The following is a 24,803-nucleotide window of genomic DNA, read 5'->3' as shown; positions in this document are numbered from 1 at the left end:
TATGGAGACTGATAACTAGACTTATTGTGGCGATCACAGTATATACAAATCTTGAATCATGTTGTACACCTGAAACTGGTATGTTATACATCAATTTTACCTCAATTAAAAACAAACAAACAACGGAGCACCTGGGTGGCCCAGTGGGTTGAGTGACGGATTCTTGATTTCGGTTTAGGTCATGATCTCATGGTTAGTGGGTTTAATCCCTGCACTGGAGTCTGTACTGACAAGTACAGAGCCTGTTTGGGATTATCCCTCTCCCTCTGCCCCGCCCCCTTCAAGATAATTAAACTTAAAAAAAAAAAAAAAAAAAAGGTAAGAAAAGAACCTGTATTTGAATCCTGCCTAAAAAGTCTCTTCTCGGCAAGTTCGCAAAAGAGCCTGCTCAGCAAGATGGTGTAAAACGGCCTGGTGCTGGCAGAGCTAATCCACCCCCGATTCCTGGAAGTGGTGCATTTTCATCCATGTACTGTTCAGCTGCAGAGCCGTACAGTTTAGGGGATACTGTTAATGCTTGTGAAGCAACAGTAACTGAAGAGAACGAATGCTTACCACGAATAAAAAAAAAACTTGCTAATTTTTACTGAGTACAAGTAAGCTCTTCCCATGCATTTACTCAGGTATTGCTCACCGTGGTCCAGTAAAGTGGGTACTATTTACCATCTTACAGTGAAGAAACTGGCTCAAAGATGGTGATTTGATGAATGCTCACAGCCAGCAACCAGACAATCTAATATGAGTTTGGAATCTGCAAACTCCTTGTCAAACCACAAGGGGAAAAGACATGCCTAGAAGCCAGAACTCCCGACTCCTGCGTCAGAGAGCTTCCATCAGACCTGCGCAGCTTCGGAATAGCAGAGAAAGGCCAAATCGGCCTGGTAGGCACGATTCTGGGACCCCGCTTCCGGGACCCGGCCCACCCCCAGGAGCACCACTCGGGGACTGTTTCCCGGCATCCTCCCCGCGCGACTGCTCACTTCCGGCCCTAAGTAGGCCCAAGCAGAAGCATCACTTAGCCTGCACCGTGCTCCTTGGAAACGCTCTCCGCCGGGGTTCCCGGCTCTATACCCTCATCCCACCCCCGCCCCCGCCTTCTGTCAACACAGCCCCTTTTCCTGCCCTGCGCCCCCCGCCCCGGCCCCAGGGCCCGAAGCTGATGACCGCCCTCACCTCCTCTCTCTTCGCCTGCCACGGCCTTTTACAAACGCGGCCAAGCTGTTCGCTGTAACGACAATCGTTATTGGTCAGGGCCGCCCACGCGCGGTAAATACCCGCCCACTCCGTTCGCGTTGTCTGATGGGAATTGTAGTTTACTCCTGTAGGCGGCTAAGCATTGCGGCCGAATGCGGTAGTGAAGTCTGAGCTAACCTGGCGGCTGTAGTGCCCAGTGGGGCATGAGTGCTTCTGGCCGACCCTGCTGGGATAGAAGGCACCGAGACGGGGCGCCTGGGTGGCTCAGTCGGCTAAGCGTCCGGCTTCGGCTCAGGTCATGATCTCACGGTTCGTGGGTTCGAGCCCCGCGTCGGGCTCTGTGCTGACAGCTGGCTCACAGCCTGGAGCCTGCTTCAGATTGTGTCTCCCTCTCTCTCTCTGACCCTCCCCTGCTTACGCTATCTCTCTCTCTCAGAAATAAACATTAAAAAAAAAATAAGGCACAGAGACGGTTCTAGGGATGCTGATGACTGCTTCAGCCCTGAGAGAGCCCTATTTCTGGTAGAATTCATTGGTAATTGATTTTAAAAATCGCCTAAGATTATCTGCATTATTAGCAGATATTCACCATAATGTAGCGTTTTGTCAAGGGAGGTCATGTCCACCAAAGTATTTACTGTTTCTAATAACTGTGTGTTTATATCAAGTTATCTTTTACTACCTCAATTACATGCTGACATACTACTTGAACATTTTCCCTTGTAATGAATTGAAATCGGCTTCCTATGTGTTTTAGTTCTGTTCCTTGGGAGTCATCCAGAATAAACGTTTGTTCATGGTTAAAGATAGCTTCTGAGTGCAGTGTGTTAAGGATGAGGACTGTGTGTTTGAAAACTGTGGAATGAGATTTCCTTTAGTTTGGGCCTTGTTTCTGTTACTTACAGAATGGTTATGTACTTATAGGATTACTTACAGGTGGTTGTGTAAGAACCTTAGTCGTCTTATCTATTAATAAGAGAAATGGTCCTTTCCAGGACTCTAGTTTGCTATGTTTTTTTCAAACTGGAGGTAAGGGGAGAAGGGCATGCTTTTCCAGAAGATTGTTTCCAATTTTGTGATTCCTGTTTTAATTATAAGCTTTTAAAATGATCACTATATCCTGGGTCATCTGGATGATCACCTAATAATACTGTAGAGTTTCAGTGCCTGTGTGTGTTTATGATTGTATCCATGCAAATCGATTCTCTAGAGCAGCTGTTCTTCTTTCTGGGAGCATTGCTGCAAGCATCTAGTGAATAGATGCCATGGCGGTTATTTAAGATCACATGGGGCACCAGGCTGGCTCAGTAGACCCTATGACTTTTGATCTTAGGGGTCGTGGGTTCAAGCCCCATGTTGGGTGTAGAGATTACTAAAATATAAAATTGTAGGGCATCTGGGTGGCTTAGTTGTTTAAGCGTAAGACTCTTGCTTTGGCTCAGGTCATGACCTCAGGCTTGTGGGTTAAAGCCCCAAATCAGGCCCTGTGCTGAGCATGGAGGCTGCTTGGGACTCTCTTCTCTTACCTCCCACCCCAGGCTCCTCCCCCACTCATGCTCTCTTTCTCTCTTAAAATTAACATATAAAGAAATAATAAAATAACATCTTTGAAAAAATCCTGCAGTACACAAGACAGCCCAGCCCTCACAACAAAGAATTATCTGGACCAAAATGTCAATAGTGCTGGGGCACCTGGGTGGCTCAGTCGGTTAAGCACTTGACTTTGGCTCTGGTCATGATCTCATGGTTTGTGAGTCCGAGCCCTGCATCAGGCTCTCTGCTGTCAGTACAGAGCCAGCTTTGGATCCACTGGCCCCCTCTGCCCCTCCCCTGTGCATGCGCACTCTCTCTCTCTCAAATAAAAAGACTTTAAAAAAAAGTTAGAAGGGATGCTCAGGAGGGTACTGAGGTAAGGTCAAAGGGTCCGCATACATTTAATTGATAGCTAACATTTAACAGACCTCATGGTGCCATCTGTGCATCGGGGAGGTAAGTAGAGGGAAACTGTTATCTCTACTAGTTATCTAAACAAATTAAGGGAAAGCAAGAGCAAGCCTCCCCCGCATGACATACATCAACCTCTAAGGGGACTGAAACATAGCCCCAGGGGAGGTCATCGCAGGTACGTGGATAAGGTGGTGGGGCGAAAGATGGAGTCAGTAGTATCAGTACTCCTACACTCTGTTTTAGAGAGTGTGTTTAAAATTTTTTCAATAGAGTTGCTCTAATGCGTCCTAAGAGATCTGTCAGTTTTCAGTTTAGATATGTTGTATGTGCCAGTCAGGAAGGAAGCTATCAAGCAGCCCCATTCTATTTTTAATTAGCTTTTAAGTAGGCTCCACACATAACGTGGTGCTTGCTCTCATGACTCCATGATCAAGAGTTGCATGAGACACCAAGTGAGCCAGCAGGGAAACCCCTAAGCAACCCTATTCTAGAAGAGGTTTCTTCTTTCCAAGCCATACACTCAGGGTTCTTCTATTCCTTCTTCAAAGAAGGACCTTTGAAGAAGCATTACTATCCTGGAAGTCCTTTCTGACTTCCTTATAAATAGAATTCTTCTCCTTATAAATAGAATTCTCAGATTGCATAATACTCTCATTATGGTTTGACACAGTGAGACACAATGAGGCCTTCTTTCTCTATTCTCTGAACATCATTTTTTCAGCCTCGAAGTAGATTTTTTCTTGAAGTTTATTATTTATTTTGAGAGACAAGGAGGGAGAGAGAGAATCCCAAGCAGGCTCCGCACTGTCAGTACAGAGACCAGTGTTAGGCTCAATCCTACAAAGATCATGACCTGAGCTGATATCGAGTTGGAACCTTAACCAACTTGAGCCACCCAGGCACCCCTCATTGTGATTCTTGAATCTGAGAATTCCTAGCTTTCTACAGTTGTGGAAAATTCTCAATTATTATCTCTTCAAATATTGTCTATCTCACATTGTTTTATTTTATGGAAGTCCAGTTTAAATGTATTTTAGGGGCGCCTGCCTGGCTTAGTTGGTAGAACATATGACTCTTGATCTTGAGGTTGTGCGTTTGAGCCTCATGTTAGGGTAGAGACTGCTTAAAAACAAAACCTTTAGGGATGCTTGGGTGGCTCAGTCACTTAAGCGTCCAACTCTTGATTTCAGCTCAGGTCATGACCTCATGGTCCTGAGATAGAGCCCTGCATGGGGCCCTGCAGCGGGCTTTGCATTGCGCATGGAGCCTGCTTAAGATTCTCCCTCTCTCTTCCCCCACCCCTTGCTTGTGTGCACTGAACACTCTCTTTCACCCCATAAAAGGGGGAAAAATCCTTTAAAAATATATTTTAGATTTTTCATTCTATTCTCATTTTATTCAGTCAGTCCACTGAATTTTTAATTTTGGTTGTTGTTTTATTTGTTTTGAGAGAGACAGAGCATGAGCTGGGGAGGGGCAGAGTGAGGGAGAGAATCCCAAGTAGACTCTGTGCTGAGCGCAGAGGCGGAGCTTGATCCCAGACTTTTGGGATCATGACCAAAATTGAAATCAAGTTGGTCACTGAATGAACTGAGCCACCAAGGTGCCCCTTATATTTTTAATTTCTAAGAGACTATATCAGTTTCTTTTAAATTCAAGGGGTGCCTGGGTGGCTCAGTCAGATGGGCATCCAACTATTTTTTTTAATATCGCTATGGTTGTTGTCTTTTTCTTTTTTTTAATGTTTACTTATTTTTGAGACAGAGAGACTGAGCATGAACTGGGGAGGGGCAGAGAGAGAGGGAGACACAGAATCCAAAACAGGCTCCAGGCTCTACACTGTCAGCACAGAGCCCGATGCAGGGCTTGAACCCATGACCGTGCGATCATGACCTGAGCCAAAGTCAGTCACTTAACCGACTGAGCCACCCAGACGCCCCGGGCATCTAACTATTGATTTTGGCTCAGGTCATAATGTCTTAGTTCATGTCCTTGGTTCAAGGAGCCCCACGTCAGGCTCCTTGCTGATAGCAAAAGGAAACTGCTTGGGATTCTCTCTTTCCCTCTCTCTCTGGCCCTCCCTTCCTCTTGTTCTCTCTCTCAAAATAAATAAATAAAGTTAACAAAACAACGTTGAAGTGCTTGAGCTCTGCCCCCCCATCCTTTGCTCACTCCAGCATCTCTCTGGGCGATTTCCATCCCATGAATCAAACTGTCACCTAAATGCTGAGGACTCCGATCTCTAGACTCAGTCTGGATTTCCCTTCTAAATTCCGTACCATTACCTACTGTTTATTTGCTTGTCACACACATTCAAGCTGTCCATGTTGAAGGCTGAAACTCATTAGCCTTCCTCTCCGGCCCTCTAACTAGCTTCTATCCTTAACTCGCCCTCACAAATTTCTCCTTTTCCTTTTCCAGCCCCAGTAACTAGCCCCACCATCCTTCTGATTGCTCAAGCCAGGAGCCTGGGAAACATCTTAATGAAACACAAATTAGATCAATAGCTCTCTAGGACCTTTATGATAAAAAAAAAGTCCATATTACTTGGCATGGCATAAAGAATTGGCCCTGATTTGGTCTTTTAGTTTTAGCTGTTATCACTTTGCACCTACTACTCTAGCTGGTGGTACTATCAGCACATAGTAGAAAAGCCATTTGGTCAAAAGCAGATTGTACAAAATAACAAATTGACTTATTCATTTCAACAAACACGTATTGAACATGTATTATTTACCAGGCACTGAACATATATGATATTAAAGAGTCACCAGCTTTTGGTTTAGTGAAAAACACATTTTTTGGTGTTTTTAAGAACACAAGTTTTAAAGATATAATCATACAAATAAACATACCAGTTGGCCCTTGAACATGGGTTTAAATTGTGTGGGTCTTCTTAGATTTTTTTTTCAATACAGTATAGTACTATATATTTTATGATTTAAAAAAATTTGTATTTAAATCCAAGTTAGTTAACATATAGTGTAATAATGATTTCAGGAGTAGAATTTAGTGTTTCATCACTTATGTATAAAATGCAGTGCTCATCCCAACAAGTGCCTTCCTTAGTACCCATCACCCATTTAGCTCATCCTCTACCCACCGCCCCTCCAGCAATCCTGTTTGTCTATTTTCTTTTTCTTTCTTAATTTTTAAATGTTTTTATTATTTATTTCTGAGAGAGAGACAGACAGACAGACAGTGTGAGCAGGGGAGGGTCAGAAAGGGAGGGAGGTACAGAATCTGAAACGGACTCCAGGCCCTGAGCTAGCTGTCAGCACAGAGACCAATGCGGGGCTCGAACCCATGAACCACGAGATCATGACCTGAGCTGAAGTCGGACGCTTAACCGACTGAGCCACCCAGGCGCCCCTGTCTCTTATTTTCTTAGTAAATTTTCTCTAGCTCACTTTACTGTAAGAATACAATATGTATTTATAACATACAAATTACGTGTTGATTGACTCATATTATTAGGAAGTCTTCCAGTCAACAATAGGCTATTAGTAGTTAGGTTTGGGGGAAGTCAAAGGTTATACACAGATTATCAACTGAGCAGGGGGTTGGTGCTCCTAACCTCTGCATTGTTCAAGAGTCAACTGTATTAACTAAAAATTGTGACAAATGCTATAAAGGAAAAGCTTTATAAGATGGTTTGAGAAGCTAATGATTTATGATTTAGATTGTGGGCAAAGGAATGCCTTTTAAAGGAAGTGACATTAAAAAATTTTTAATGTTTATTTTTGAGAGACAGAGGGATCGTGAGCAGGGGAGGGGCAGAGAGGGAGACACAGAATCCGAAGCAGGCTCCAGTCTCTGAGCTGTCAGCACAGAGCCTGATATGTGGCTCAAACTCACTAATCCTGAGATCATGACCTGATTCAAAGTTGGAGGCTTGACTGAGCCACCCAAGTGCCCCTAAAGGAAGTGACATTTAAAGTGACATTTAAGGGGCGCCTGGGTGGCTTAGTCGGTTAAGCGTCTGACTTTCGCTTAGGTCATGATCTCGCGGTTCGTGGGTTCGAGCCCCGCGTCGGGCTCTGTGCTGACTGCCAGCTCAGAGCCTGGAGCCTGTTTCAGTCTGTGACTCCCTCTCTCTCTGACCCTCCCCTGCTCACGCTCTCTCTCTCTCTCTCTCTCCTAGAAATAAATAAAAAATATATTTAAAAAAAAAAAAGTGACATTTAAGTGGAGACTCAAAGACACAGCAGGCAAAAGGCATTCAGGTGGCAAGACCCTATGACAGGAGTCTCTCAGTCCCCAATCCACACACTACTTTGTTTTGTCCAAAATCTTTCCTTTGCCAGTTGGCTCAATGTTAGGCTTTGTCAATAGAGGGCACTGGGGGAATAATGAGAGGCAACAGTGTTGGGAAAGCACTTCCCTTATGGGTGCTGATTCTCTTCTCTTTTTCAGTGTGGGAGCCAGTGGGTCAGTGTATGGAAGACCCAGTGATGCTCCTCTCAGTGGTCTTTGGGGCCTGTCTAAGCCGCACCTTCAGACCACACTCCCATGCCTACAGTTGCTTTCCATGCAGCTTTGGCTATATCAGGTTACAGATGTTTCTAGGAGTGGCAGATAAAATACAGTTACATTTGAATTTCAGTTAAACAAAAAATAATTTTTTTAGTATGCTCCGTGCATTATTTGGAATTGTGTTTTTATTTGCTAAATCTGGCAACCTTGGCTGTTTCCCACCTGGTGGACCATTGCTATAGGCCAGCCGGTTCATGCTGTCTGGCAACAGATGACTTCTATGGACCAGCTATGGCCCCTGCCCTCTGGCATGTTTCTTCACCAGGCTGGACGTTCCTGTGGTAACCAAGTCTTCTTTGAAGAGGTCAGAACATCAGGGCTCTCCTAAAACCCTAGTTCCTTCATTGTCCACTCTGTTTAGATAGTAGTTTTTTCACCTGTGACTTCCAGATCCCTTTAACAAAGACCTTGTTTTACCTCTTTTAGTAGTTAACCACCTCCTACAACTACTATTTAAATTTCCTTTTCAGATTTTTAGTGTTGGGTCTCTGTCTCCTGACATAAATTGTTAAAGATGAGGGTGGAATGGAAGGGCTTGTGGGAGAGTGAATGGCCTGCCGTCAAGATGGAAAGCACAAATTCCACAGATGGCAATGTAAACCATATTAAAGATTTTTTAAAAAGATTTTAAGTAACCTCCACATCCACGTGGGGCTTGAACTCACAACCCCGAAATCAAGAGTCACATGCTCTACCGAGTCAGCTGGGTGCCTCCTCATATTAAAGATTTTAGATTATATCCTATATGCAATTTGAAGCAGATTTCCAAGGGGAGGGGCATGTGTCACAATCAGATTTACTTGTTTAAAAAGATTCTTTTGGCCTTCTGATTCTTTAGAACATGTTACCAGCCTTGTTCTGGATCTTTTCATTCTTTGTAGAAACCACAGACCAGTAAGGAAAACATATGACCACTGACGCCACAAACAATATCTTAAGTGAAACTAAAGAGGCAGAGAAAACTTAACATATTCCACATTCAGTGGGACTCGGTGGGAGGCCAACAGAGTGCAGTTGGGAAGAATAGGGTGAGGAGTGGGCTGGTGGCACATCTCAGAAATTGCCAGCAAATATTCACTCTGAGAAGAGTCATACCCTGCACAAAGCCTGCTGTGAGGACTGAACAAATGTGGGAGTGTGAGGAGACATGTGAAGTACTTGGGGGTCCAGAGGTCTTTCAGAAAGCAAGTTAGGGGAGCTTTGCGCAGTGGCAGTATATCATAGCCAATGAGGTTTATTTGAGGTACGGCTGTTGTTCATTGAGAAAGCAAGTTAGGGGATCTCTTTGACAGGCAGGAATTAGGTTCCTTAATGTAGCAGATGAAGGAACTCAGGCTGCTGAAAGTTTGCAAAGAACTTCTGAACAAGGTCACATCCCAAGAAAGGTAATCATTGTAGCCAGAGGAGGAAGTGAGAAACCTGGATGGGGTCCCTGTCCTTTATTCTCCTACTGGTACTTTGTCTATGAAAATCCAAAGGTTTCAAATACAAATAAACACAGCCTTTGTGCAGACACTCTACACACAAGAAAAATGTTCCCACATGGGGCGCCTGGGTGGTTCAGTCGGTTAAGCTTCTGACTTTGGTTCAGGTCATGATCTCACAGTCTGTGGGTTTGAGCCCCGCGTCGGGCTCTGTGCTGACAGCTCAGAGCCTGGAGCCTGCTTCAGATTCTGTGTCTCCCTCTGTCTCTGCTCTTCCCCCACTCATGCTCTCTCTCACCTTCAAAAATAAACATTAAAAAAAAATATATTTAAAAATGAAATATTGCCATTTCCGACAACATGGGTGTATCTTGAGAGTATAATGCTAAGTGAAATTGAAGACAAATGATTTCACTTATATGTGATTTCACTTGTATGTGGAATTTGAGAAACAAAATAAATGAACAAAGAAAAAAATAGTGAAACCAAAAAAAAACGGACTCTTAACTATAGATAACAAATTGAGTTACCAGAGGGGAGGTGGGTGGGTGGGGCATCGGGGGTGGGGGAGATGATGGGTGAAATATTTGAAGGGGATTAAGAGTACAGTTATCTTGAAGCACCTGGGTGAGCATCTGACTTCGGCTCAGGTCATGATCTCAGTTTGGTTTGTGAGTTCCAGCCCCGCAATGGGCTCACTGCTGTCAGCACAGAGCCCGCTTTGGATCTTCTGTCCCCCTCTCTCTGCCCATCCCCTGCTCACGCACTCTCTCTCAAAAATAATATTAAAAAAAAAAAAAAATAGAAGAGTACACTTATCTTGGGGTGCCTGGGTGGCTCAGTTGGTTAAGCATCTGACTTCAGCTCAGGTCACGATCTCCCCGTTCGTAGGTTTGAGCTCCGCGTCAGGCTCTGTGCTGACAACCAGCTCAGAGCCTGGAGCCTGTTTCAGATTCTGTGTCTCCCTCTCTCTCTCCCTCCTCCGCTCATGCTCTCTCTCTCTCAGAAATAAATAAAACATTAGGGGCGCCTGGGTGGCTTAGTCGGTTAAGTGTCCGACTTTCGCTTAGGTCATGATCTCGCGGTTCGTGGGTTCGTGCCCCGCGTCGGGCTCTGTGCTGCCTGCCAGCTCAGAGCCTGGAGCCTGTTTCAGAGTCTGTCACTCCCTCTCTCTCTGACCCTCCGCTGCTCACGCTGTCTCTCTCTCTCTCCTAGAAATAAATAAAAAACATTAAAAAAAAAGAAAAAAAATTTTTTAAAAAAGTACACTTATCTTGATGAGCACTGAGTAATGCAGAGAACTATTGAATCACTACTGTACATCTGAAACTAGTATCATTGTATGCTAACTATACTGCAATTAAAACAAAACAAAAAAACCCGTAAGAATTCAGGGAAGTTATGTCCCTGAGGTGAAACAGAAACTGTTATCCTAGGAAACAGAAAAGGACAAAACCATTTCAGAAATGAAGACTAAACTAAAAAGAGGACAATTGAATCTGGATACCAAAGGAAGCATGTTCAAGGAACAGAGACTAGAAATGAGAAAAGCAAAAAGGTTAAAAACAATGAACAAATGATAGAAACAGATGATAAACAAAGGAGATCCAACATATAGCATTCTAAGCAGTGAAATAGTACCATTATTTAGGAATATAATTTAGGAAAACGTCCAAAATATCTTAGTACATGTATTTGGCCCAGGGAGTATTTCCTTTCTGGTAGGATTTTCTTCCAACATTAGTCTTCTCACATCCTCTACCAATGGGTCAATCTGGAATTATCTCATTGCCCGACCTATCAGATAATCAAGTTGAGCCCTCTGCCATCAATCTAGACTGAGTGCCAAGTTACTTCATGGCTGCTATCCAGTATTCCCACACTGGATCTCAGTCCTAGACACATATTTTTAAATTTGTTTTCATTTTAATGGAGTTTATCTAGTAATTGAGAACCAGTGAATTCAGGAAAGAAAATCTTTTGACAAGTTGCAGGTCTAAAAATGTCTTTATTCTATGGTTACCCATGACAGCACATGTGTATAAAATATCACAGGATATAGAATTCAAACTTTTGAAGACATGACCCCATGGACTACTTTCCAATGTTGCTGTTGAGTATTATTCTTGGTTCTTTTGCTCTATGGTAAACTTTATTCTCTTTGTCTCATGTCCTAAAATTTCATGGTGGTATGCCTTCTAAAAGGTCTTTAATATTTATTGTGCTAACTTAATAATAGCTGTTTTTCGATCCTGAGACTCATTACTGTAACAAGGAAATCTCATTTTCTAATAAATTTCAACCAGTGCCTTATTTTCTCAGTTCTCTTCCTAGAACACCTATTGGTTGTATTTCAATTTCCTGAATGGATCCCTATTTATTTTTTCCCCTCCACTTTTGACTGCTGTTCTAGAACATGTTTTTTTTTTTTTTTTTTTTTAATGTTTTATTTATTTCTGAGACAGAGAGAGACACAGCGTGAGCAGGGGAGGGTCAGAGAGATAGGGAGACACAGAATCTGAAACAGGCTCCAGGCTCTGGGCTAGCTATCAGGACAGAGCCTGACGCAGGGCTTTGAACCCACGAACCATGAGATCATGACCTGAGCCGAAGTCGGATGGTCAACCGACTGAGCCACACAGGGGCCCCTAGAACATTTTTTTCCCCAATATTCTCACTAAATTCTTATTAAATATTTTAATTTCTTGTGACATTTTACTAGTATCCTGTTCTAATTTCTTAGAGTATCTTATCTGAGGTTATTATACTTCTTTGAAGATTTCTGTAATGTAAGAATTGCTTTTTGTTTAGATTTTCACGTTCTCCCTCAATTTCTGGTGATCTTTAGCAGTCTTTATTTAAAACTGAAGCACTGGGCGGGAGGGCACCTGGTTGGCTTAGTTTGTTGAGCCTCCAATTCTTGGTTTCAGCTCAGGTTGTGATCTCACAGTCATGGGATTGAGCCCTGTGTCAGGCTCTGTGCTGGGAGTATGGAGCCTGTTTGAGATTCTCCCTTCTTCCTCAATATGAATGGATTAAAAAAAAAGTACTTAACATTTTTTTTAATGTTTATTTACTTTTGATAGAGAGCAAGCTGGGGAAGGGCAGAGAGAGGGAGACAGAATCTGAAGCAGGCTCCAGGCTCTGAACGGTCAGCCCAGAGCCCCACGCGGGGCTCAAACACAGGAACCGTGAGACCATGACCTGGTTGGGCTGCATGCTCAACCAAGTGAGCCACCCAGGTATCTCCCACTAAAAAGTACTTTAAAAGCACTGGGGGTACTTGGCTGGCTCAGTTAGAAGAGCATGTGACTTTTGATCTTGGAATCATGAGTTCAGGCCCCACACTGGGTGTACAGATTACTTAATAAATGAACTTAAGGGGCACCTGGGTGGTTCAGTCAGTTATGTGTCCAACTTCAGCTCAGGTCATAATTTCATGGTTGGTGAGCCCGAGCCCACATTGGGTTACCTGCTGTCAGCACAGAAGAGCTCGCTTCAGATCTTCTGTTCCCCTCTCTCTGTCCCTCCCCCTTCTGCTTGTGCGCTCTGTCTCAAATACAAAGACATTAAATAAATAAATAAAAAAGAGAAGAACTGAATGAACATCTGTTTGGAAGACTTGTGTACATGGGCAAGGCTTACTGATTGGCAATCTCCACTATAAGGGGATTGATTGGTGGCCAGTTGGCTTTTGTAGGGACCCTCAATTGTCAGCATCTGTCTTTTCTTTCAAGAGTTGTCCCTATTTTCCATATAATGATTCTCCAAATGTTGCATGGTATATATAACCATATAACCTTTTAGAGCTGAAAAAGGATAAGGAGCTATGAATCTCATTTACACAGTATTAGTAAAATCATATTTAATCCTTATTCCTAGCCTAGTAATCCTGAGTCAGATGTCTTCTTGCTTTTTTAGTTGAATTACTTTCAGAACAGTTTCAGCTGCCTCCAACGTTAGAGACCATAATATAAAATCCTATTCAACGGAGACACATTCATATACATTTTATTAAGGCTGTTAAATTAAAATGTGTTGTTTTGGACGTATGTTCTTCCAGTTCTACACCCAAAAGTCAAAATGCAGTGACTGGAAAAAATGCAATAGCCTCCACAAAAAAAATGATTTTAGTTTTGGAAATCATCACTCTTTCAAAGAGTTGTTTTGTTTTCTTTTTTAAGTAATCTCTATACCCAATATTGGGCTTGAACTCATGACCCTGAGATCAAGTGTCGCATGCTCTACTGACTGAACCAGTGAGGCGCCCCAAAGGGTTTGCTTTTTAATTCCTACAAACACACTTTACTTTTCTGATTTAACTGTAACCTCAGAGGACTCCACAGCCTTTAGTGAATGTAACTTTCTTTGTATATGTAACCTAGTCCCTACCAACTGCCTTCTCAAGTGTCAACTGAACTTTAACACATACAAAAAGAAGACCAGCAAGCACAGGGACAAAACAGGAGAATATAATTGGAACGTGGAACTCATTTTCAAAGGGAGATACTATCAACAAGGAAAATGAGACCCTGGTTACATAAGGAGTCAAATCTATGTAATGCCAATTCTTTGTGGTATTAAACAGTAACCCAATGAAAACCAAGGTTTCTGGAATAAGATTAAAAAAAAAAAAATCTAACAAATACCTGAGTGAGTATAACAATATGGCTAGACCAAAAGAAAAATCTTTCACACACAATAATCACTGCAAGAAGATCCCACAGGCTATAGAAAACATAAAGGAACTTTAATATCCAAACAGTCAGGGCAAATACTGGATTAATGACCCATTAAGTGTGAATCACTTCAGGTTCTTTACAGTACCAGATGTATTTTATAGTAAAATCTGAATTTTCATTGCAGACAATGAAACCATTTTTAAAACTTTAATTTCCTTACCTGATACTAATACCAGTATGATTTTTAGGTTAAAAAATCTTTAAATGATTTAACACTAGGAGTAAGATTTAAACCAAAGTTAGCAATGTTCTTAAAATGTCGATTTGTTCAGTAGTAACTTTTTGAGAAACACCACTTTCTTCTCAAAAAGTAGTCAATATACACTTTAAGATTTGTGCAATAAGAAAATATACTGACTAGTAAAAAGTATTATTGAGATACTCAAAATGAAAGAAAAATTATACTTTTGCTTAAATTACTTATGCCCAAATAATTTACCCTGCAGTCCACAGGTATACAGGAAATAAAATATTTTTGAGTAAGAAAAATAACGAGGGTTCTAAAATAGAAACATAAGCCAGAAGAATCTAAAAATAGCTTCCCGATATTTTATTTTTTTGACTATTTCATTTAAGCTGCTTCTGGTTGCATGCCCTGATCTGTAGAATTTAACAAGGAAATAAAAATTCCCAAGTATTTGAAAAATTTACTCATCTTCCATAAAGCAACTTTTAATGTATCAACACTTAAAAATACACAGTGACTTAAAGAAACATCAGTACAACTGCATAGAATTGAGCTCCAGAGAATTACACACTTATGGGCTGTCTTTCCTGGGCTCTGGTTTACATGAGTATTGGCTTTAGAGACCACCTTAATTTGCTCCTACCTGAAAAAGACAGTCCAGGAAACTAAGATTTCACAGGCTTTTTTTCTGTTGCTAAATGCTAGGAGCTCTCTGAAGGTCTTAAAAACATCGGAACCATCCAAATATGTATCCTGGAGACTCTTCCCCTTTGTGAGTCAAGGAAGAAGGAAGTTTGTGACTTTCACTGAAAACAAAACAAAATCTCCCACAACTCTTTGAAGACACTCTGAAATGTACTAGAAATTTCGAAACTAGAATAATGCCATCAAAGATTAAACCTCTTAATGCTCGGAGCCACCCCAAAATAATAAAATTGGGAACTCCAGGAAAACAGGTACCAAAAGAATCAAAATAATGATTGCACTGAGGATTCTCCTCTTTGAAGGCTGTTTAAGGAGGTAGGATTTTAAGGTTTTTTTGTTTGTTTATCTTTTGGCCTCTGAACATTTAAAAAACGCTTTGCCCGGCTGGTCCTTCAGGCTAATTTTGAAGTTCACAATGAACCCCAAGCCCGATATAGGATATTCTACAGTTTCACAGCTATCATTTGTACAAATTAAAATTGTTGATTCACTCTTTTTGAGTAAATACTAACTAGAAAATGGCAAATTAATATCTTTCTTTACATACAACTTTGTGTCTCAAAATTCTTGAAAAATAAGAGCAGATGATTTTGTACTCAAAGACTACCAAAGTGTGTATTTGATATTCACATGCAAACAACTCAAAACCTTATAAATCTCCTGTCAACTCTGCAGGATGCCTTTAAGAAGAAAATGACCTACAAAGCTTGCTAACTGTGCAAAATATTAAATTGCTAAAACATTTTACAGAATGAAACAGTACATGTAAATGTAGAAGTTGACACATGGAATTAACACGGGCTCATAAGAACTTATCACATTTCAGAGATTTTCTTTAGTAGCAAGTTTTTGTTTTTATATTTCCTGGTACACAGCAAAGTTTATCACAGAAGATAAAAATCCTTTTAAACAAATCTAAGAGGGAATTCTTGAGGCACCTTCTCATATAAAACACAAAATGAATGCAATTATCAATCCATCTGAGAAAAGTTTTCAGTCTAAGTGAACATTTTTTTCCATTTAAGTATATTTTACAGAACTTTAATAAGGCAAGACAAATTTGTGAAGAAAATGTAGTTACAAAATGATGTAAACTAATAATTTATATTAAAAAACCCCCAAGGGAAAACAGTGGAGATGGGAGAGTTCAAACAATGCCTTAAAAACAAAACCTCTAAAACAGAATTGTGCACAAGCTGAAGATTACAAAGAACTTCTAGACTCTGCACAGTTTTGGTTCTTCATTTTTTTTGACATCTTTATATTACATGTTTTAAATCATATCAGGAATGCAAACTAGAACTGCACACTACTTTAGTGGAAAAAAGTTCAACATTGTGCAATTTTCTGCCTCTTAATTTTAAAAAAGTGGCAGCAATCCCTGCATTTGTATTTGAAACAAGGATCTGAGAAACTTTATCAAAAAAGGTAATGAAGGCAAAAATTGGCAGACATCCAGCATCTTGTTTCTTTTTAAAACAATGTGGATGATAAGTAATTTCATGATTAAAAAATGAATCTTTTAAATAAATACATTGTATCTGACATTTGCACTGACTGATTTGATAAATCTTTTAAGTAAACAACGGCTTCACTACACTCCCTGTAGCCTCAAGCCACTGGCTTTAGATTATGGAGTCCTTTTTTACTGGGTTTCATACCCTGCCACTCGATACCCTGCAGGCTGATTAGGCAACATGCTGCCATTCTGTCCTGGAGGTGGCTGCACTCCGTAATTGGGTCCCATCCATGGTGCAGAAGACTGTGTCTGACTGGTAGAAAATGTGAAAGAAGCAGAGAAGAGAGGAAATCCGCTGATTAAAATAAAATGTAATGCCAAGAAGAAATAACACATACAAAGAAATACACTTTTTCTTAAGCCCAAATATAAGAATAATGGTTATGTCAGAGAAAGCAAAGGTAAATGCTTTTTTTCTTGAAAACAAGCATCTTGAGGCACCAGGGTGGCTCAGTCAGCTAAGCGTCTGACTTCAGCTCAGGTCATGATTTCATGGTTTGTGAGTTCCAGCCCCGCAATGAGCTCTCTGCTGTCAGCGCTGAGCCCACTTTGGATCTTCTGACTCTCTCTCTCTATCTGCCCCTCCCCTACTCTCTCCCAATTGCTCTCAAAACTAAATAAACATTAAGAGAAAATATTAAAGAAAAAGACAACAAGCATCCTCACAGGTTTCATTTATGCAGTTTAAATTTGTTAGTTTAATACAGCTACAAAAAAAAAAATACCCTTTACCTGTAAACATTTATCCCCTTTGAATTCAGAAAAAACTCATTTCTAATCTCAAAAAGGAAAAGTGCCCACTTGGGTTGGACATACACTGAACAAACAATTACTTGAAAGAAACAATCACTTGGTACAATAAGGACTAGCATTTCTATTATTCAAAGAAGAAATTAAAACAATTATTAGCATACGTAAGCTCATAAATTTTTTCAACATTACAAATACAAGACTCTTTTTATTTTTATTTAAGTAATCTCTACATGCAACATGGGCGTGAATTTACAACCCTGAGCTTAAGAGTCTCATGCTCTAATGGCTGAGCTAGCCAGGCGCCCCCAAAATGTAAGATTCTTTTAAAACAGAAACTGAGAAGTATTTTAATTCTTAGCTTTTCAAAAATTTATATAAAATTTTGTAATTCAAGATGTATAAAGAGGCATCCATATAACAATGTGTGCATAAATCCTTTTGCATAGAGATAAAAACGCATAATGAATAAAACAACTAGCATCAAAAATAACTGTATCCAAGAATGGCTAAATGATCATTAGTCACATAAAAAGCTTAGTAAATATTAAGCTCTCATTTTCTTAAATATTTCTTAAATATTAGTTGATTCATTACCAAGCATTACCCAAAATCTTATAACACTGGTTATACTTCAAGGCAGCACATTTCCAGACAAATTTTTAAAGAAATACACTTAAAGATATAAATTAAAAACCACTTTAAACTAAATCTTTCCTTTAGACGGAAGACCACATTACTTACTAATTACTTAAAATCTGTTCCTAACTTCTTGATTTTTTCAAAGGTTAATAATAAAGGAAAAGAGCAGATATGCTTACTTAAATCCCTGCTGATTCCACGCCTGGCCATACATTCCATATGCAGGTACTTGCCAACCATTAGGCATATACTGGCCAATTTGTTGTGCATTTCCATACCACTGGCCCCACTGGCCATAAGCTTGTGGATATCCAATCTGATTCTGCTATTAAATTATAACAAGTAATTTAGTATTAATTCAAGTTGTATGTACACATACAGTCCTAATATACCACAAATATATAGCCATAACACATAGGGCCACTATTATAATTAAAATCAAAGGATGGGCACCTGGGTGACTCAGTCGGTTAACCATCCAACAATGGGTCAGGTCATGATCTTGTGAATTCAAGCCCCACATTGGGCTCTCAGGGGTTAGCTCGCTGTCTAGTGGGATCCTGTCTCCCACTCTCTGCCCCTCCCCCAACTCACACACACGTGTCCTCTCTCTTTCAAAACATTAAAAAAAATTAAAGGATAAACAAAAGTTTATAAAATTAATGCAAACAAAGAAAAAGAAGTAAGGTTATACTGCTGTAATTCTACATGATGCTCTAAATTGCACACTCTATAAGGTAGCAGGTAAAGCCCTAGTAATAAATATTAAACTCAGTATAATGTATAAGTGGTTTGTAAACTAGATAGGGAAAATACAGGTTACTTATTCTTATATTCAGTTTACCTAAGAAACGCACATAGTTTAGGATTTTCTTACTCTTATCTTGGTGCTCCATTTACAGTTTCCTCACAGAAATCTTTATGGGATCACATTTGAAACCACTAAAGCTGCCTGGAAAAACAAAAGCAGCAAAATCTAGAAGAAAATGCCAACGCTCTAAATACGTTTATAGCTTTTGTTTCAACTGAGTCAAACATGCTTGTGAGTTCTTCAAATAGTATGTGAAACTATCTACCAAGTATTAAGAAAAAACTGAATACCCTGCTAGGTAAACTACCACTCTAGAACTATAATACATGTAAGAAGAGCCCTTATACGTTATCATTTTAGCCAGAAACTATTAACACGGGCTATCAACAATTTCATTTTTTGAAAAAATTTTTGAGAGAGCGTGCACATGCCTGAGTGCATGTGCACAAGCTGGGGAGGAGGAGAGAGAGGGAGAGAGAAAATCCTAAGTAGGCTCTGCACTGTCAGCAGGAGCCCATCTTCGGACTTGATCTCATAAACTGTGAGATCATGACCTGAGCCAAAATCAAGAATAAGATGCTTAACCGACTGAGCCCCAGGCATTCCTCTAACAATTTCACTTTAAAATAACCTACTATTAGCCCAGCAATTACTGTGCAAAGCCAAGAACCCTCTCACCTGTGGCACAGGATTTATCATGTCGAGAGTTTCTTTGCCCCAATAGCATTTCACAACATGGCCTTCAATGGTAGTTCCATTAACAGAAACGATTGCATGTGCTGCACTTTCATGCGAATTGAACCTATTGGAAATAGTGCTAAGAATCACCAATATTAACTTTTAAAGTACTTATGAATAAAGTCTGTTTATAAAAGTCAAGCTGAGCTTGAGGTTAAACACGCAGTTCATACAAAAGAATCAATAAGATGGTTTATTTTCTTTGCTATATTTTTTTCCAAAAAGCTTGTAGTTGTGGAGAAACGTCTCTTTAAATAGAGAATATTCTACTGGCCTTGTAGTAACAAGGAGGGAGCCAATTAAAAAAGTGGCAAGTATTGCTAAATCCAAGAGAAATTTTTATTTCTTTATAATCGAGGTAAATTTTTAAGAAAACTGCTAAGTTAAATATTCAAACATTTCTTGGGAGAAGAAGTTTTTTTAAAATAAACCACCCATACCGAACAAATGAATATCCTTTATCTGGAAAGACTCGAACTTCCATTATTTGTCCAAATGGTGAAAAAGTCTGACGCATTAGTTGTTCTAGTAGACAAAAAACAAAAACAAACCACACTAAGTTATATAAAATCCAATACAGATATTGAGCTTTTCAGTAAAAACATTAACCTCAAGATGTCACACAGGTAAACGTCCTATACCTGTCAGCCCAGAAGTGACACCTCCACAGTATACAGTACAGTTGCTTGGACTAGACTGATTTACGACTTCATCATATGACAGCTGTTTGGTATTTGCTGGGGAGGAAAAAGTTTAATATTTTAAACTCATGAAATGAAATCTTCAAAAAGAGAAAACCAACATTAACTACACTACTGCATCGGTAAATTTCACGCTGACCAAAATGCTTATAGAATACATACTACATTTGCTTGAGGATTAACCCCCCCCAAGAATGTCTAAAAATTACTCAATATTCTCTCTTTAAAAGGAGACTTGACATTAGAAATAATATCATTTATTACTTAAAATTACAAAAATGAAAACTAAGTACATTTTGAACAGTAGTCTTGATTTGCTTCTCATCTATTTCTGCAATAAGTCTCCGGGAACAGCTCTAACATTTAAAATCTAGCGTATTTTCCTCCAAAATTCCACATTTCCTTTTCTTCTCCAATACACCTACACTCATATGTACTCTTTGGAGCTGGAGGCTTTCGGGTTGCCCAGTTAGTTCTGATTTGTCTTCCACCAAGCCACTGGCCACCCATCTGCTGAATGGCATTTTCGGCATCCTGTTCCACACATTAGAAATGACAAAGAAGCCATTATTAATTGATGTGAAATGACTACTAGCAGTAGAGAAAATTCAGCTGTTTTTCACAAACGTTTTCTGAATGAAAATGCTTTATAAAATACACAATGGTTAACTAACTTGCATTTAATTAAAAAAATACACAATATATGATAGGTTTCTTAAATGCAATGATGCTTTTAAATTATCTTTCTTTTATTTGGATATCAGATTTTGTGAATGTTAATTCCCTAAAAAAGTTCAAAGCCCCTTATAAAGTTCATTTAATAACTCAGACTATGGATGAAAATCTTACTTTACAAAATCCAACAAGCTTGTTAATGACAGTATTTCATTTCTCAGTCATCCAACAAGTAAACACTGAACATCTACCATGTTCTAGGTAGGCATGAGATTAAATGCTAGGGATTCACTGGTTAATGAGACAGACGTGGTCTCTGCTGCCTCAGAGCTGACATTCTTCCGGGGCCACAAGTAAAGTTATTGATAAATTGTGGTAAATGCCATGACAGGAGCAAAAGGATGGGATAGAGAACATGGGCTTTGGGATCTACTTTAGACAGCACGATTAGGGAAGGTCTCTCTGAAATACAACAGTTACACTGAAATTGGGAAGAACAGGAGCTAGCCAAGTCAAAGCATCAGGGGAAAAAAGCCCTGGTGGAGAGAAAAGAACTGCAAAGCGTGTTACAGCAGGAAAGAGTTCGGGATGTTTGGAATGAAAAGGCATGTTAAAGGTAACTAGCTTTAGTGGAATCTAGTGAGCAAAAACAGGTACCAGAGGAAAAAATTAAGAGATTTTAAGTAGGAGATTGTCATGATCTGATTTATGTTTTAACAAGGCCATTCTTAGCACCAGGAAGAGAATGGTTTATGGAGATGGGTAATAAGAGGAAAAAGACACTTTGAGACTAACCCAATACCTACAGCAAAATAAAAGTTGGTGACTAGGACTAGTGCAGTAGCAGTGGATATAATCTATAGGAAGACTCAACAGAACTGTGGTGATGCACAGTTAAGTAAAATGGGAGGAATCAAAGATAAGCTATGTTCATGCTTGGGCAGTAGGAGGACAGTGTTAGCATTTACTGAAGTAAGAAACCTAGGAGGGAGGAGGAAAACAGGTTTAAGGAAGAAACAAAGAGCTCCATTTAAGACACATTAAGTTTGTGGGGCACCAGGCAGCTCAGTTGGTTAAGTGTCCAACTTAGGGTCAAGTCATGATCTCACAGTTCGTGAGTTGAAGCACTACATCAGACTCTGCTGTCAGGGTGGAGGGAGCCTGCTTCTGATCCTCTGTCCCCTGTCTTTGCCCTTCCCCTGCCGGTGGTTCTCTCTCTCTCAAAATGAACTTAAAAAAAAAAAAAAAAAAAAAGACAATGTTTGAGATATAAGACATCTAAATGAAAATCATGTGTTAATATGAATGGAGCATAAAAAAGTAAACTGAACTGGAGATATGAAATTCAGAGTCATAAAGAAAGACCAGAGAGAGAATAGAAGGCATCCTGGGACAGAGCCCTCAAAACAGCAACCTCTGAAAACTAGGTAAAGGAAAAATTATTAGCTAAGATGATGAAAAAGAAGTTCTCAGTGATGAAGGGAAGAAACTCACAAAAGTGTACTGTCACAGAGCCAAGACATAGAAATCTAGCAGTAAATCTGAAAAGAGCAGTATTGGTAGGAGTGAGAAGAGAAGCCAGCTTACAGTGGACTGAAAAGTAAAAGGGTGCAATTCTTATTTGTGTATGTCAAAAATGGGCCTAATCTAGCATGAAAGAACAAGCAGATTCTAGGCTAAAGGCTATTCTTGAGACACATAAAAAGGAAATGCATATTCTTAAAAAGAAACACACAATGTTTACATTTATTAGCTTGAATCTCATGAAATGTTTACTGTTGTGGGTTGAACTGTGTCCCTTAAATTGATATAAAATCCTAACTACTATCTGCTCCTCCAACTGTGAAGGTGATCGAAATTGGGAAGATGGTCTTTGCAGATGAATTAGGTAACGTAAGATCATCCTGGATTAGGGTGGGTCCTAAATATAATATGACTGCTGTCCTTACAAGAAAAGGAGAGGAGCCCCTCGGTGGCTGAGTTGGTTAAGCATCCAACTTCGGCTCCGGGCATGACCTCATGGCTCCTGAGTTCGAGCCCCACATCAGGCTCTGTGCTGAAGCTCAGAGCCTGGAGCCTCCTTTGGATTCCGTGTCTCCCTCTCTCTCAAAGATAAACAAACATTAAATAAAATTTAAAAAAAAAAAAAAAAAAAAGGAGAGAGGACAAGCATCTGGGTGGCTCAGTTGGTTAAAAAACATCTGACTCTTGGTTTCAGCTCAGGTCATGATCTCATGGTTTGTGGGTCCAAGCCCCAGATCAGGCTCTACACTGATAACGTGGAACCTGCTTGTGATTCTCTCTCTCAAAATAAATAAATAATTAAACTTAAAAAAAAAATGTTTAGGGTGCCTGGGTGGCTCAGTCAGTTGAGTGTCTGACTTCGGCTCAGGTCATGATCTCACGGTTTGTGGGTTTGAGCCCAGCGTCGGCTCTGTGCTGACAGCTAGCTCAGAGTCTGGAGCCTAGTTCAGATCCTGTGTCTCCCTCTCTCTCACCCTCTCCTGCTCACGCTGTCTCTCTCTCTCAGAAATAAATAAAAAAAATTATATAAAAAATTTTTAAAAAAATGTTCAGTGTGCCTGGGTGGCTCAGTCAGTAAGCATCTGACTCTGGATTTTGGCTCAGGTCATGATCTCATGAGATTGAGTCCTGCTTGGGGATTCTCCCTCTATCTCCCTTGCACACACTCTCTCAAAATAAATAAATAAACTTAAAAAGTACCATGTGAAGACAAAGGTAGAGACTGGAATTATTTATTTACCAGCCAAGGATACTAAGGATTGCTGGCAACTGTCAGAAACTAAGAAGAGAGTGTTCTACCACAGAGTCTTAAAAGGGAGCATGGCCATGACGACAACCTTGATTTTGGACTTCTACCTCCAAAACTTTTGAAAGAATAAATTTTCGTTGCTTTAAGTCATTCAGCTTACAGTACTGTGATACCCTAGGAAACAAACAAAACTACTAACAAGAGAGGGAAGAAACTTTTTATGGTATGTGCATGTGTTTGTGTAGGTAGCTGTGAATGGGAGATGAAGAAGAGAAAGCAGCATGGAAACAAATCTTTTGAGAAGTTTGATTCTAAATTACAGCAGAGAAATGCAGTAGGAAAGGGATATAGAATCAAGTGTGGTGTTTTTTGTTTTTTTAAGTAGGCTCTATGGTCAACATGGGGCTCGAACTCATGACCCCAAGATCAAGAGTCCCATGCTCTACTGACTAAACCAGCCAGGTGCCCCAAGTGTGGTTTTGATTAATACATACTAGAACTTGTTTTTTGGTTGATGGGAATGATCTAGGAGAGAGGGAAAGACTGATGACACAGGACTAGAGTACAGCAAAGAACATATTATATGATTCTGTTTACAGAAAATGTTTCAAACAGAGAAATCTATATAGATAGGAAGATTAATAGTTGCTCAGGGCTGGCGTACCTGGGTGGCTCAGTCAGTTAAGCATCTGACTCCGGATTTTGGCTTGGTCACAATCTCATGCTCCATAAATTGGAGTCTTGTGCTAGATTCTGTACTAGCGGTGCAGAGCCTGCTTGGGATTATCTCTGCCTCTCTGCCCCTCCGCTGCTAGCTCTTTCTCTCTCTCCCTCTCAAAATAAACAAACACTTGAAAAAATAGCTGTTCAGGGCTGAGGAGGGGAGAGTATAGAGGGAAAAGTACAGTGACTAAAAATGAGCACGTGGTTTCTTTTTAGGGTACTGAAAATACTCTAAAAATCACTGAATTATACACATTAAACAAGTAGATTTTATGGTATGTGAATTATACCTCCAGAAAGCTATGGTAGGAAAACAAAAGAATAAGCACAGGGACAAAGTCTTGAAAAGGCAAGAGAGGCAGAATCTCAACTGTGAGGGATTTGCCCTTTTACAGGAAGGACATGTCTTCTATTGTAATAGAAGAGGAAGGTGGATGAATTCTATGTACTTTGGTAGTTGAAAGCTGAGGGAATTCCTATATAATGGTTTCTATTTTTTCAGTGAAACATATAGTTGTCAACTTGAGGTGATGATGGAGAAGAGTAAGGAATATTTTAGGAGACAGGAGGAGACAGAGAGCAAAGAATGGGAAGTCAAACTAAAGGAGCAGGTTTACAAAGATAGTACCATGCACTCACTTAACATGTGTAACTGTTAAATTAGAAGCCAAACCAGTGGACTCAGTTTTTCTTTAGCAGTATTTAGTTACTTCGGAAAAGGCAGAAAAGCTACATT

The 24,803-nt window shown here is 40.0% G+C and overlaps 2 protein-coding genes across 16 annotated transcripts in view; both read right to left on the bottom strand.

The window, feature by feature from the left end:
• CUNH2orf42 (chromosome unknown C2orf42 homolog) overlaps positions 1-1,199 on the bottom strand; it is a 33,651-nt gene extending 32,452 nt beyond the window's left edge. For 2 of the 4 annotated variants that reach the window (XM_039239604.1, XM_039239607.1), the window contains exon 1: positions 1,174-1,198. The gene's annotated coding sequence lies outside the window, so the exon portion shown is untranslated. Of the gene's footprint in view, positions 1-634; positions 906-1,173 lie in introns of those variants that run through there. The other 2 variants (XM_039239606.1, XM_039239605.1) reach the window with 2 other exon arrangements.
• Positions 1,200-13,727: 12,528 nt separating this feature from the next.
• The window catches only part of TIA1 (TIA1 cytotoxic granule associated RNA binding protein), a 33,763-nt gene continuing 22,687 nt past the window's right edge, over positions 13,728-24,803 (bottom strand). For 7 of the 12 annotated variants that reach the window (XM_039239549.1, XM_039239541.1, XM_039239545.1 and 4 more), the window contains 6 exons: positions 20,322-20,430; positions 19,837-19,932; positions 19,636-19,720; positions 19,136-19,259; positions 17,826-17,971; positions 13,728-16,507 (listed from right to left, as the gene is read on the bottom strand). In XM_039239549.1, the coding sequence (XP_039095480.1) occupies positions 16,381-16,507; positions 17,826-17,971; positions 19,136-19,259; positions 19,636-19,720; positions 19,837-19,932; positions 20,322-20,430 (687 nt within the window). In that variant the 3' untranslated portion in view covers positions 13,728-16,380. Of the gene's footprint in view, positions 16,508-17,825; positions 17,972-19,135; positions 19,260-19,635; positions 19,721-19,836; positions 19,933-20,189; positions 20,431-24,803 lie in introns of those variants that run through there. The other 5 variants (XM_039239542.1, XM_039239544.1, XM_039239547.1 and 2 more) reach the window with 3 other exon arrangements.

This window comes from Hyaena hyaena, unplaced genomic scaffold, assembly GCF_003009895.1.
Source record: "Hyaena hyaena isolate Hyena2069 unplaced genomic scaffold, ASM300989v1 scaffold_158, whole genome shotgun sequence".
Classification (NCBI taxonomy): Eukaryota; Metazoa; Chordata; class Mammalia; order Carnivora; family Hyaenidae; genus Hyaena; species Hyaena hyaena.
This window is presented reverse-complemented; position numbering and strand designations above follow the sequence as displayed.